Source organism: Aythya ferina (assembly GCF_964211825.1).
Source record: "Aythya ferina genome assembly, chromosome: 7".
Taxonomy (NCBI): domain Eukaryota; kingdom Metazoa; phylum Chordata; class Aves; order Anseriformes; family Anatidae; genus Aythya; species Aythya ferina.
Genome location: NC_140302.1, coordinates 34,194,339 through 34,208,789, shown reverse-complemented (window position 1 = coordinate 34,208,789; position 14,451 = coordinate 34,194,339). Strand labels below are relative to the sequence as shown.

The 14,451-nt window shown below is 45.8% G+C and overlaps 1 protein-coding gene across 4 annotated transcripts in view; it reads right to left on the bottom strand.

Annotated features, from left to right (window-relative positions):
- Positions 1 to 14,451, bottom strand: part of ZRANB1 (zinc finger RANBP2-type containing 1) — a 36,535-nt gene that overhangs the window by 20,347 nt on the left and 1,737 nt on the right. For 3 of the 4 annotated variants that reach the window (XM_084525982.1, XM_084525979.1, XM_084525981.1), the window contains exons 2-3: positions 5,472 to 5,569; positions 3,846 to 4,696 (exon numbers count right to left, since the gene is read on the bottom strand). In XM_084525982.1, coding sequence (XP_084382108.1) covers positions 3,846 to 4,659 — 814 coding nt within the window. In that variant the 5' untranslated portion in view covers positions 4,660 to 4,696; positions 5,472 to 5,569. Of the gene's footprint in view, positions 1 to 3,845; positions 4,697 to 5,471; positions 5,570 to 8,549; positions 8,599 to 8,707; positions 9,056 to 14,451 lie in introns of those variants that run through there. The other variant, XM_084525980.1, reaches the window with a different exon arrangement.

The following is a 14,451-nucleotide window of genomic DNA, read 5'->3' as shown; positions in this document are numbered from 1 at the left end:
GCTCCTCCGACAGCCCCCAGGTTTAAATTCACAGGGAAAGACTGAAGGCAAGCAAGGACAGAGAATATTAACCCCCACTTCAACCACGTTTGCTGTCAGTTTCCTTACAGACACCATGGGTCAGGCAGCAATGGGCTGCAGCAGGCTCCTGACCCCAAAAGCTGTAAAACACCACCCCATAAGAGGCACACATGCGTGCACAACAGCGCAGGCACTCTCAGTCTTTGAAGAGGCTGAACAGGATTAACCTGAAATGAAATAAACCAACGTAAAGACAAGGAAAATCCCCACCATACCTGCTTGAATAAATACAGCCTTGCTGCTAAATTAATGGAAAAGCGTGAACAAGGCTTTGGGGTCAGATAAAATACCTGAACAACAACATGAAAACGGGAGCTTTTTGAATCACTGAACCCGTTGCATTTCTTAGCTCCTCAAGCTCTGCAACTTGCATCTACTTAAAAATAGGCCACTTCCAAGAAGGCAGCTACCTCAGCCTGGATGCCAACCAGTGCCTGATGTTCTCCTTTCCATGCAAGCAGCCCCTGCACCTACACGTTACGCACACAGCGTGTCCCCAGCACGTTATCACAAGGCAGAGCAGAGCACACGTGAAGACCTGCTGGAGGAGCTCCCTGTGCCCTCTCCTGCCTGTCAGATGTATCCAACCCCCAGCTGCACTGACGGCCGAGCACTTGCTTGCACAGTTGTACCCTAAACAGAGGCAGCACGGAGAAGTATGAATGAGTTTTAAAGTTAGCTATTGGTTGTTTCCAGGGCAAATGACCATTCTTGATCATTGCTCAGGTATCTTTAGCATAAAACATCACTGAGCCTTTAAAAGAAAGAGTCAAGAGGCCAAAGGAAAAATTCCCTGCTGTGCTGGCCCTGGCTAATCACCTGTGGGTGACTGACTCACGCTCACTTCCCCCAGACACGTCAGGACAGCCTGAAGTGACCCCAGGAAGGAGTCACACACGGCCTTCCCTGCACTTGTTTCCACCCATACGCTTCCCACTCCCTCATTACAGCTCTGACAAACCCCCAGCAGGGTTCAGGGGACGAGGAAACTGCTCTGGGTTTGCTAACCAGCAACCCAAGAACCGCCCCCCACTGAAACAGCCCTCAGTCCAACTTAGCAAGCTTGGTTTGCATCAGCAGCACTGCTTTCCAGGCGCCCTGCACCAAACACACACAGGAGGAGGACAGCAAGGAGCAGCTCGGAGCACCACCTGGGTGGCAGTGCCAGCTGGGAGCAGGGACATCGGGCCCTCCAGGCTGCTCTCTCCTTCCCCACTAGGCTGGCGGATGCTTGGGTAAGACACCTGGCACTGCCTCTGAAAGTATGAGAGAGGGACAGGAAAAAAATAAGAAAGTTGACAAAGGCAAAGCTAAGCAGGCACACGCTGGAATATCAGGAATGTGCACGCAGTCCTTTTAAGGACGCACGGCAAAACAAGATTCATTACAGATTGCTCCAAATATTTGGGGTTTGTTTAGGAAACATACTCCTCGTTGTTTCTCTCAGACACAGAGGAGGAACGCACGCCGCGTTGATTTTGGAGACGCCATCTGCAGCAGAAAGCCTGGCCCACGATGGAAGCCACCTTACTGACCTCAGCTGGGAAAGCAAAGCACTTCTGCAGCAGTTAATAAGCAGAAGCAGAGGAAAATGGAAAAGGAGAAGAAATACAGCTTACCCTCAACCTGTGAGCTACAGTTCAAGCTCAGGAGTGAACCACGCACCCCGAAAACCCCCAGAAGTGCCCTGCAGTACCCACACTCTGCCAGTGCCACTGCGAGGCCAGCCCTGAAGCACCACACCCCAACCTCTACAGGTACTGGGGCTGAGACCATCCTAATACTATTCTGCAACTGTGTTTGCCTAAAAACTGACAAGCTTTCAGCTCAGCTCAAAATTCACAGTAGCTCCCCAGCTGGCTGGCAAACAATAAGTTACTTAGCCACAATAACTCAGTTGATTTGGCTGGTAAGAACATGTGCTTCAGGCCAAACTGTCCAAGCAAGATTCGAGTTGTTTTAAACACATCGGACCAAGACAACAAAACAACCAGCACGACTGTGGCTCGCTGCTCTTCGAATTACTGAGCTGGTACAACCCTCCCACACAGATGTGCTCTGCAAAGCATCCAGAGAGCCCAGCACACAAGATGCTGCGAAGCTTTAAGTGGTCCTTCCTAAGGTAACTCCTGCTGCCAGCAAAATGAAATTCTGAAATTAAGGACTCATTGTTAACAGCTTTGGTTGCCTTTTTTTCCTTTTCTAACTTAAAGTAGAGTAAATTTAAGTTACAGAGAGGAATCCATGAACTCTTTCAGCAGAACAGTCGTGAGATTCAGCGCACACAGCTCCACCTGAACCACAGCTTTCTCACCAAGTTACCAGGACACCTCCAAGATACCTTCAAACTACTTTAATTTGAGGAGAACCAACTCACCAGTGCCTTACAGGATCTGTACAGTTTTAAATTTCACGTGCAAACTGATCAGCACAAGCAACTTTAAACACAGATAGGTTCACATTCTGAAATAGAGGATTACCACCATGGCCACATTAAGTCTGAAAAGGCAAGATATTTTCAGTTAACACTGGAATATCCAAAAAAAAATCACTATTGAAGAAGCAGAGGGGAAAAAAGCCCTGATATGTAATACAACTGCTATTAGAATTCAAGAGAGGTGCTTGGCAGCCACAGGAATGACCTCCACCAATTGATCTCGGGTATTTAGTAACTTGTAAAGTGTCACACAGAATTTCAGTTGCTTCACTTCAGAAGAAAAAGGCTCTGGGTGTCTGCTAACATGTCAGAAGCTTAAGGTACCAGGAAACCTCGCTATTTTCCCCAAATGAAGTGTGTCTGAAGCTACTTACGCAACCAAAAAAAAACCAAAAAGCTATGAAGTGACTTCATGAAACCCTGCGGAACAGCACGAGACATACCAGCAATGCTACAGTTCCAAATGAAGAGTTTTACACTAAAAATAGTGGCGGATTTCAAGTGTTTAATCCGCGGGTATGCTGGGGCAAGAGGTATCTGCTTCTGGGAAGTTACAGCACAAAAGTTAACTCACAAGGTCAATAACTGGAGAAAACCCTGCTCTCACATGTCTCTGCTCTTTAACAGCACTGGGAGAATTATCCAGAATCTCCTTAGGAACGCACTACAACATAAAACAAAATTGCATTTGAATTTTTTGAAGCAGTTGCCTAGAAAAATACTTTCAGAAAGCCTGTAAACATTTACACCACAGTATCTGTATTAACACAACATTATTACTGTCAAGGTCAGTATTACACATGCAGTTTCTTGGAGCTACATATTTTGGTGTTATTTTTAACATCTGACAGAGCATCTTGTACTGTTGTGAGCTCTACACTGTTTACAAATACTCCCAAGCTGCAGCTGCTGCTTCTACTAGCGTAGCTTGCAAAGAGAAGAGTGATTTCAAATACCCAGTAAAGGCTTTTTTCCCTTTTAAATACAATACTGTATGTACTACAGCGTTCTCTAGATTGGTTTTGTAGTTTTCTCTACTTTTGGACTACACAGCAGAACAACAGCATTTTGGTATGAGGATATTTATTCCAACAAAAGGGCAAAACCACCCACACATAGCTGCAAAACATCTAACCCTGCTCAGCTTCTGGATGAACTCTGCACCCTCCATCAGCAGGTGTTGTTTCAGGTTTACTCTTAAAAATTAAAAGGCAGATATTAACAAAACTGTTTCAAAAACCCAATGCCAAGTTTACTCTTAAATCCTCACTCTCCCCAAACACCCAACCGCTAGGCTAACAGCAGAAGGTAGCAATGAACAACTTACCCACGCAAGCGTTTAGAAACAGCCAGTCAGTCTTTTTCATTCTATTTTTTATTTGCTTTAGCTTTTTGAAGTCAACTTCAAGCTCTTCCTTGCTGCCAACAGCTCCAGCCAGTTCGATTCTTTGGAAGTCCATTTTCACGTCGGATTCGCGTTTGGTTGTAGGTGGAGATCTTCTTTGGCTATTCCCACTACTACAGCTCCCCCTCCACCGAGCTCTGTCTTGCTCGTTTATGATTGAAGAAGCCTCGTCGGTGTCTGCCAGTTCTATTGCTTCGATGTTGTTAGGTCTGGGATGATCACACACAACGCATTTCCTGGCCTTCGCCCAGTTTTCGTATGTACAAACAGAACAAGTCCAGTGCTGAGCCCTTGTGTTCAGTTTATTCCTGTCATTATACTCCTCGCACGGGTCAACAGAAAAAGGAACCGGTCTTGAACCAGACCCTGAAGACTGAGGGGACTCCGTGGGACTCCTGGTCCTACGCTGAGACAAGCACTGAGTACATCTGATCGCTCTGGGCCAGTTCAAGTACGTGCACATGTGGCACGACCATTTATTTGCACTTTCCATACTGTACGATGATTTAACCCTCGGTCTTGCACTAGAATCTGGACATATCAAAGGGCTACTCCCTCCTTCGGTGCTTGTAGGGTCCCAGTCTCGACCAATATCACTCGAGCCACTTTTAAATGGATCTTCCGTGATAATTGTTCCACTAGGTCTCTGAGCACGACACATGGTGCATTTGATTGCAGATGGCCAATTTTCGTACGTACAATACTCACAAGCCCATTTAATTCCACGCTCTGTCATCGTGCACTTCTTGAAATGAACTGCGTCAGGCAGAAAGCTAAACGATCAGAATGCATCGTTAGTACCTAATTGCACACGAGCTCGGCTTCCAAAAACAATCTCAAAAGATGAGGTGTAACCCACTTGATGTGGGCTGCACCAAAAAGCATGAAAGTTAAGCCAGGCGAGGGGACAACCTTGATCTTTTTGAGAGTATTAGGACGCTGTGTAGGGGCTGTGAGAAGGGCAAAACTTGAGCTAAATGACTAATGCTCAAGCCACTTAGAAGCCAAATTTGGGATTTCCTACTGTGGGAAAGAAAATTCAGTCCCTCATTTCAGGAATTTGTTAAGTTTGGACAGAGGCTTCCAGAAATATTCAGAAAAGAGATATTAAGCGTGGACATTAATTAGATATTAAAGAGATATTAGTAGTGGAACAGAGGCCAGTAAGGCTGCAGAAACAGGTCACAAGCATTAAACCACTGAAATAAAACTCGATATGAATAAAGCAATACAGGAAAAAATGACACAAAGGCTAAGATGCTCACAGCAAGTCATCACAGGACTGGAAGGAAGAGTACCAGGTAGGCAGTTATACCAGTAAGCAGTTCTTTTGGATCAGCAAGCTGTAGGAGTTTACAAAAAAAGGCACACGCTTGACTTTTTTTAAACACAGGCTTAACCAAGACCAGGCCTTGATTCCACACCACTCACAGCAGATGTGTTGTGAGGTTAAAGGAACACTCACAAGCAAGCTCGAGCTGTGCGTGCTGAGCAGCCAACGCAGTGCTCCCATTCTACAATCCAGATTTCAATCCCATTCCAACTCACTTTTTCTCTAATGAAGAGGAGAGTCCGTCTTCATGCTGGCTCAGACCTTTTCCTCAGATTGCCAAAGACGAAGGATGACACTAAGCAGATAACTATTCCTGTAAACAAAATGAAAACAGACTCATTATAGGTTTCCTCCTGGACCTGAGTAACCAGAAAGTTAATTATTAAATGCCACACCTACTCTGATCACAATTTACGTGTTTAAACTCAGCCATGGCCTGCTAATACTAACATACAGACCGGCTAAAATAAATCAATGTTTGAAAAGAACACAAGCAATCAGTTGAGAACTCAATGCAAGCAACATCAAAGTCACCCCAAAACATCCCTGAGCACTCAGTGGAAACTGAAACTGAGGATGGGAAGGAAAAAATTCTCAATTGCTGCCAGTTGGTATAGAGGTCAAATGGGGTAAAGACTAAGGCAGGCAGATAAAGGATAAGTAGAAAAAAAGTACACGTTCTAGCTCCTCTTATTATAGCATTGTTTCCCGACATACAGCCCTCCTTTATATGTTATTATGGTGCACACAGAGTTGTTCAAAAAAAAAAAAAAAAAAAAAAGCTTGTCTTATCAGCTGACTGACAGCTCTCACGTTCATCACACCCAAACTCTCTGGGTTAATAAAAACACCCAGAATCCAGTACCACAAAACCTTAAGAGAAGCTGCAAATCAGGATCAAATCCTGATCTGGACAGACTAAACCCCAGTTCACACCTTTCTCCCATTAGGAGATGCTTTACAAGTGAGCCCAGTCTTCACGGCGATGCCTTCACCAACACCCTGACCTTAAACGGCCGCTCTGATTGATCAGCCTCAGGCTGCCACGGAAAGCCACACGGGTGCCCTTTTCCCCCAACTATTCTTCTCGCTGCCTCCCTTCTGTGGATCCCAGCAGGCAGCAGTTTTTTCCAGCAGCTCAGCCCTGCTCTGTGCACCAGATCAGGTGGCATCGCGTGGCCAGGAGAGGACAGGCCGAGCCTTTTCTCAACCCATATTTCTGGCGCAGGAAGGCAGATGAGCAGTCAGGAACCCACAGAGCTTTTTCCAGAAAGCTTGGGCGCTACCATGACTTGTTTGAGCTGCCTGCAGAGCACTCCCCTCCCACCCATACATTATAAAACTGTGTCAGGCTAGGGAATGTGCTGCGAAGGCAGCTCGGCTTCCTACTGCTTCCCCTCCGTGACTTGCTCAGAAAAATTCAGGCCCACTCTAAGAGGGGAAAAGAAAAATGAAAAAAAGGAGGAGCAAGGTCATATTGGGGTCCCCATATCTGTACAAGGGTAAGAGTCACGTAACGAGAACACGAGGTCAATGCCTTAAAAGACTTCTCAGAAACTTGTAGGAAAAAGAAATGTGTGTTTCTCTATTCCAGAAAAGAAATTAAGGCTTTGCCAAAGCAGTTCCAAAATGTGAGCGTGCTTAATGACAGATTTACCTAATCCATTTGGTCAAGGGTTTCCCCACCACCACCGTTCGTGGAACACACTTGTTAATGGCTTTAACGTTTCTTAAGTAAGTTTAATGTCTGTATGAGCAACAAAGCTCAGAGACAGGAATGTTTTATGGTTCTAAAGACAGCTGAAGGCGCTTTTCAGAAACGAGTATGAAGCAGCATGCTGTCGGTGCACCTGCACTAGAGCACTTTGAAGAAAAACACAGCACTTCCATGCAGCAGTTTTTTGGGTTTCCATCTGGGTGAGCCCCGGCAGCACGCCCATGCCAAGACCACCAGCGCCATCGGATTTATTCCTGTTACTCATGGCCGGCAGTCACCACGCGGTTCCAACACTGGCACATTTTTTCAGAATGACTTCTTCACCACTCTGTCTTCAAGTAAACTCGCTGCTTTGGATTCTGCACAGAGGAGAAGTCGAATCATGCAGCACCTCCTCTGGCAGAGAAGGAGTGTAACAGTGGCCGAGAGGCGCAGGTGTGTGCCTCGATGTCCAAAAAGCACGAGCAGGCAAGAAATTAAAGCCTGTGGAACTCCGAGCGAGTACCAATTGATCAGTACATAGGAAGCGTGCTAAATGCATTCTGGACAGACTACTGGAATAGTTCAGTACATTAAAGAGGACAACATTAAGTTATTATTAAATCAAATGGCAAACAAAAAACTCACAGCACTGACAGACTGCCTTTTTATTAAATAAGGCCAGTCAGAAAAGGTCACTTTTAAGAAACAATCAGAAAATTTTGCTTTGTTTCAAGAACGCTCCTGTTTTAAGTGTATGGGACAACACAAAGTGGCATGCAGGAACTGAAAAAAAAAATGTCAAGTCTTAAAAACACATTAAGGCAGGATGGACCTGTATCTCCATGACGTAAGTCAACTATTCATGGCATCCAGAAGTAAATTCTCCTCTGGCTCAGACAGGGACCGAAGCAGGACCCCGTGCCACAGAGGACAGAGCCCCTGCCCACCGGCTGGCCCCATGAGCCCTACCTACACCACGGGCTCCTCGCTGGGGGGCTCGTCAGAGCCCAGCGCTGCTGGCAGAAGCCCTGTGTGACCGTACCAACACATCAGTGCTCCCACCTGAGCTCGTTTTGCTCCTGGTGATGACTTCCACAGAAAGCTAGCCTTGCTCTGCACTTACAGGTAAAACGCACCGAGCAGCCCCACGCCAACGGAGCTGCCGTTACACTCCTAAAAGCAAACCTGCGTTTATTTTGGTTTCAGAGCTCCGTGAAGCAACTTGTTTGGGAAACCACACTCACACACACACCACTCCTCTAATCCAACGCTGAATCTAGTAACTCAACAGCTTACGAGTGCAGATGTAACACCTTCCACACATCAACCACAAGAAGGAGCGGGCAGAAGCAGGGCTGCAAGTCTAAGCAAGAGATCAAAGGGCACTTTCGCTGACAGGATTCTTCGTGCGCTCTGAACCGTGGCGTTTAAATGCAGATCTGCTGAGAAAGAGCCTCACTGACAGCTGTCGTTGTTGACTAACAGCTGGATAATGTTGCTGTGAAGTTTGTACATAAATATGTGCTCACAGGGGATGGACAAAGCCCTCAGAAGAACTGCCTGTGATTAACACCGCACAGTCTGACACACTTACACAAACACTCCCCCTTTTACGTCACTGCCTCAAGTTCTTTTTCATTTACCTGTAAAAAAAAAAAAATTGTCATAGTTCCTAGAAAGCTGAAGTTGAGATCTTATCTGTGTATAAATCCGGTTAAAGCTGTCGAGGGCAAACATGCTAAAGCCAAATACCTGGGCCATCATCACACATGGTTATGACAAAACGTGTCGGTCTGAACTCCGACAGCTGTGCCTGGCTTTGTCGTGTACAGCCACAGAGCACACCGAGGGGCACACGACAAATTTGAGCCAGCTGCTCACAAGGGGAAAGGACCCGGTGGTTCTGACTTACAACAGGACATTCACAAACACTGCTGCTCCGCTGCGCACTCCAGCAGGGGAATCTTCTCAAAGCCCGCAGCAACCTGTACCAAAGGCCTCTTCGAACAAAAAAAACTTGCCGATTTTTTTTTAAATGCAGCCAGGAGGAAGGTCTGGAGGATTAAACACAGCTGTACATAAGCTTCAATCAAGAAGACAATTTGTTCCTTTTTCAAACATGTAAATTGAAGCCCAACAGATCACTATATTAGAAAGAAAAAAACCTTTGAACCTGCCTGAGCTTCTATAGCTTAAAGGAAGGAACAATAGGTGCTGTTGTAGTCCCTGCAAAATTACATTAAAAAAAAAAAATGACCTTGTCAACAGGCTAACCAAATGAGATCAGTATTGAAGCTGGAAGCTCAGCAATCAAGGCAATGACTATATATTATACCAAAGAACAAAAGAATTACTGCAAAGTCACAAATGCAGAAGCATTTTCTGTATCAGGCTGGATACGCTCGGAACAAGGACTGCAACAGGTAAGCATGGTTTGTTCTGGCTGTTAGGGCAGCTCTTTAAAAAAAGAAAGGACATTGTCCCAAACAGATCAGCTAAAAGGAAAAAAAAAAAAGCCTTGCACAGAACACGCAGTGGCCAGCCATGGCACAGGCAGCAGGACCTGGCCTGCAGCTCCCCCAGCACGATGCCAGCCACAAAGCACGAGGCAGGGGCTCACAGCACCCTACAGACTGTTCCCATCCTCGTCCCCACGAGGGCACCGCTTTGGGAGCACGCAGGGACAGCCCCGGCTCTCCAAGCACTGGAGCTACTCGGTCGCTCCCAAAGGAGGAAGAACGCCGCTGTCCTCAGAGGCATCAGCGAGGCAAAACGGGCACAAACCTCACTTCTATTGAGCAACACCAAATCCTCGCCACTTAAGTGATGCCATCTGTAAAGCACATCAGTGGTGGGGAAAAAAAGAAAATGCTTGGGTTATAACTGAGTAACTATTTACAATGTAGCATATTAAAACTCATTTTCTTCAGTTTTTATAGACAATGCTGTCACCAAATATTCTGAGCTGCAGACCTGAGCTATGACCTCAGCCTCACCCCTTTTCATCTTCTCCTACAAGCACGCGGTTGCAATGCAGAAGACGTGACCTTATGCAAACAAACCTGCTACCAGAAACGCAGCTCTTTTGACCAAAACAAGTTCTGAAACGCTGTGACTTCATGAAAACGTTTAGGTCTGTTCACCAAGCGAATGCTGACAAGCTTCACTTACAGCTACATCAAAACAAAGGCAGCGTTTGGTCAGATTCATGTCTCATTGCAAAATATCTTAAGCCTACTTTATTAGACATTTACCGTATTCAGAAAAAAATCACTCCAACTTTGCTGTATCTTTTCCGTATTCTAGGCACACTTCCCATCCAACTCTTGCCATTTCAAATAAACCTTGAAGCCCAACTCCCTGTAAGCAAGAGAATTTAGCGTGAGGTGACGCCTCCTCCTGCAAATGCAGTAAGAAGTCAGGCAGCTGGGAAATTACCCATCTGCAGAGGCTGCTGAAACACAGAAGGGGAAAGGGAACTTTAGGTTCAGATGTAAACCCAGCTACACACAGGCTCTTCTGCAGGCACAGGAACGCTGTGCCAGCCCTAACAGATGTGTGACAACGCCACGCACTCGCTCTTCTTACTTTTTTATCGAGGTTTACCCCCAAAGCACTTTGTGCTCCTGGGCTGTGCAGTTAACCCTGCTGTAGGGTTTACAGAGTAAACGTTCCCATTGCATTTGTTACTGAACTCCAATGCGTCAGAGCAGGCATCCCTCTGATAAATTTGTGACTAAATGCTAGGAAAGCACTCACTGCTGAAAACAAGCTCTAAGAGACAGGAGCAGTGCCTCAACTCAGCGCTCTCACGTTCCAGGAGTTACATCTTGCTCTGCTTGGTTTTGGTGGTGGTTTGGGGCAATGCACGCGTGCTTTTCTGGTTTCTTCTTTTTAAATCTCAGTTAACAACCTTTTAAATGAGATGTTGCCACACATTAGGAGGGACTAAATACAACTCTTGCTCAGAAACCAATACCATTTGGTGAAAGGCGAGTAAGCAGCTCAACGGTTACATAACACGCAGCATCTCCCCCGTCACGCTAATCAAAACCAAGCAAGCAGACTCAAAATAATGAGCTCCAACAGAAAACTCATGGAAATCCAGCCATCGGCATTTAAAGCATCCCATCACCACGAACAGGCGGCAGCTGAATATGGACCCAAGATGTACAAATACAACAAATATCCGTGATAAAAAAAAAAGGCAGTCTTAAAAACTGTTGCTTTACAACGCTTGCATCTGACGACGCACAAGCTGAACAAGAGGCTTCTTTCTAAAAAGTGAGGTCGAATACAGAAAGCTGGTTTATCTGTGTTTAGACTATACGCCTAAAACATGAGGCTCGTTTTTTTGTTTAGATCTCAGCCACCCCTGCACAAGATGAGGAAAAGCAGATGTCACTCTCCGAACAACAACACGCTGCGGAGTCAGACATCAAAACTCAAAGACACTTAAACCTGTCCAGCAACCGAGGAATACTCTATTAAAATTTGTACTTCTGACATTCAGTTCTAGTAATTATCCTCTGGACCTCCCTAATAGTGGCTGACCATAAATTAGATCATGGCTAGATGCAGACATTCACCATTTGGCGGAGAAAAACCATCTGCCTCCAAATGAGAGAAGGAAACGCGCTCTCAGCATCGGCCATTGTGTAGCTTCCTCCTAATTAATGGCAAGCCACTCTCACATTCAGCTAGGGACTGTCTTTGGTACACGCATTTGCAATTGGGCTATTTTTTAAGGCTTCAAGTTCTAGCACAAAAAAGCACACAAGCCGCACTCGCTGTTTTATCCAGCTCCTCTTAAGATATTGGCTAGACTGCAAGGTGTCAGAGGAAGACCAAAGAGTTCTAACATCACAGCACGCATCAAACTTTAAAAGGAAGTCAGATGTTGTTATTAAGCATTAGCAATCCTTTTTTTTGCTCAAACAAATCAAGCAAGATATTCAGCTGCTGCAAAATTTCAGAGGCAGAGCCCCAAAGCCCCCTGCTTTCGGGGAGTGGGAGGTGAGGGTGGGAGTAACTCGCTGCCGGAGATAATTCTCAGCAGCCTTCCCCAAGTAAATCCTTCACAGCCCGCAAGGTGACAATTATTTTTATCCCTGCCAAGCTGCAGAGGTCAAAAATAGGTAAACAGCCCAGGGGGCCTTCCCAGTGCTTCAGCGTGATACAAGTCAGCTTCTTGATGAGCACAGGGGAAGGGGAAGCCTCCGTAGCCAAAACCAAAGCCCCCAGGCCCATCTGGCAGCAGGCACCTAAATGACAACCAGATGCTGCTGAGACACCTCTACAAACCAACCCTGATTCCCTCAGCAGTCTGAAATAAAAACTGGAGGCCTGGCATGACAACGAGCCCATCGATACTCCCCAGCCCGTGAAATCACACACGACCCAGACCTGCAGGTGGAAGCTGCTCCAGAAAAACACCCAGGCCCCAGCTCCCTGCACAGACACTCTCCACCCTTGGAAAACAGGGAGAAGAATGGAGATGAGAAATACTTCCAAGCCCGTCCGTCTGGAAGAAGTCAGCATTAACGCACTTACGGTCCTTCTAACCACAAGAGATTCTCTCATGAACCCACAGTCACCCTCACCGGTTTTTGTTTTTTAGAATTATTCACTTATCAGACCTATGAGTCATTTCTCTCCCCAGAACCCAACCGACCACGGCCCAAAAGCTTCACAGTTTTCAAATGAATGCACCTAAAAAAAGTACGTGCAACTTCACAAAGCTACTAGATGACTACTCGATGGCAGCAGTTCTAAGCTACTGAAAACAAAACAGAGCACTCACGCTTATTTTTCTTTCCAGAGTCACGTAAACCATGGCAGGGACACTTTTCACGTTCTAGATCTTGAAAAGAAACTGGCAAAGCACCAACAAGACTTCAAGGTTTCTCAAAATCTCTGAGCTCCCCATTAACTCAGACCTTTCTGTTTCATTGGAAGCCACTCAAGAACAGATGCAAAATCGAACCAAAGAACCAGAGGACAGGATTCCTAAGCCTTAGGATTCGCTGACACAACAATGGCAAGCACAACCCACATAAATGTCACTGCACACTGCCTGCTAGCATCGCAGGGGGAGTTCTGGCCTCTTCACTCCCCGGTGCCGGTTTCAGGAAGCACTGCTCTTCTCGCTCACAACAGGCCCAGCCCTGCAGCCCCCTGAAACGGGAGTTTCACACCCGGTACCCAGTCTGTACCCAGCCCTCGTTTCTTCCAAGGGTTTTCGGCTCAGTTTTGAGTTAAGGCTTAAAGACAGATGTAAATTCTGTGCCTTCCCCAGCATTTGTCTCAGAAGTACCAGCTTTTGTTATCCTTGTCCCAACAAGCAGGGCAGATACGTCAGTTTACACTCAAATAACCAAAGAAAAAAAAAAAAAGCCAGCTTATTTATGCCTGCTGTGTAGAAGAAGAAGCAGAGAGCTGCAAACTTGTCTGTTTTGTAGACAAGATGCTCTGCACACACCAGGAACTCCTCCACTCGTCCCAGCACATTACACTTCCCGTGTTCTTTGATTAAAAATAAATAAAACCTGCAACTGCTTCTTCCTTCTCAAGCCAAGGTCAACCCCTCTTGAAGAGGGTTCTTTAAACTTCACTCATCCCCTACTCCACTCCCTCCAGACCTCTTCCTCTCTGGTCTGCACTGAAACAAGTTTTTGCCAAATGGGATGGTGGCACAGAAAATAAAAAGAAAAAAGGGGGGGGTTGAAAAGTGGTGGGTAGAAAAAAATTGCAGTTTGACTACAGAGCTTCCACCTGCCTGTGCCACAGAAGAAGGAAAAAGGAAATAATTCAAATCATTACACACTAATTGTTGCTCTGAAGTATTTGCTGTTAGACACCGAAGGGGTGAGTCCTATTATTAACCTCGCATTTCAACAAAGTTCCAGAAGAATCAACTTACACACGTACAGAGCCTGTGCTTCAGCAGCTGATGACCCAAACACAAATAAACCCCCCTCAAGTTGACAAGTCTCACAGTCCAGGAAAATACCTGAATTACAAACAGCTTCTATCTTCTGATTAAGATCTGAGACATTTTCTTTTTACGGTATAGCAAATTCCATTCAACTGACACTGCGGAGCTGCAATGACCTGTTCCTGGACTGATGTTACCGAGCTATGCCATCTGACAGGGGAAGCAGTAAGCTCTTCATGAGCTGTGTTTAAAAAAAATAAATAGATCTCTTTCCAACTCTTCCTCATTCCCCTATTCATCTGTAGTACTACTTTAAAAAAAATTAAATTAAGAACTGTGTTACGGTCCAGCCAGCCATTTCCAGCTGCCAAAGTGAAGTTTAGTTCCATTTTAGTAACAGAGACTGGAATTGTAATTCTTACGGTCAAAATGAGGATTACTCACTGACACAAACGTTGACCAGCTCAAACTAACCCAATCTCCACAGAAGATGGCACGTCGTGGTGAGGGATGCACTGATCTCAAGTCCCACATAATCTCATCCCTGACACTGCAAAGG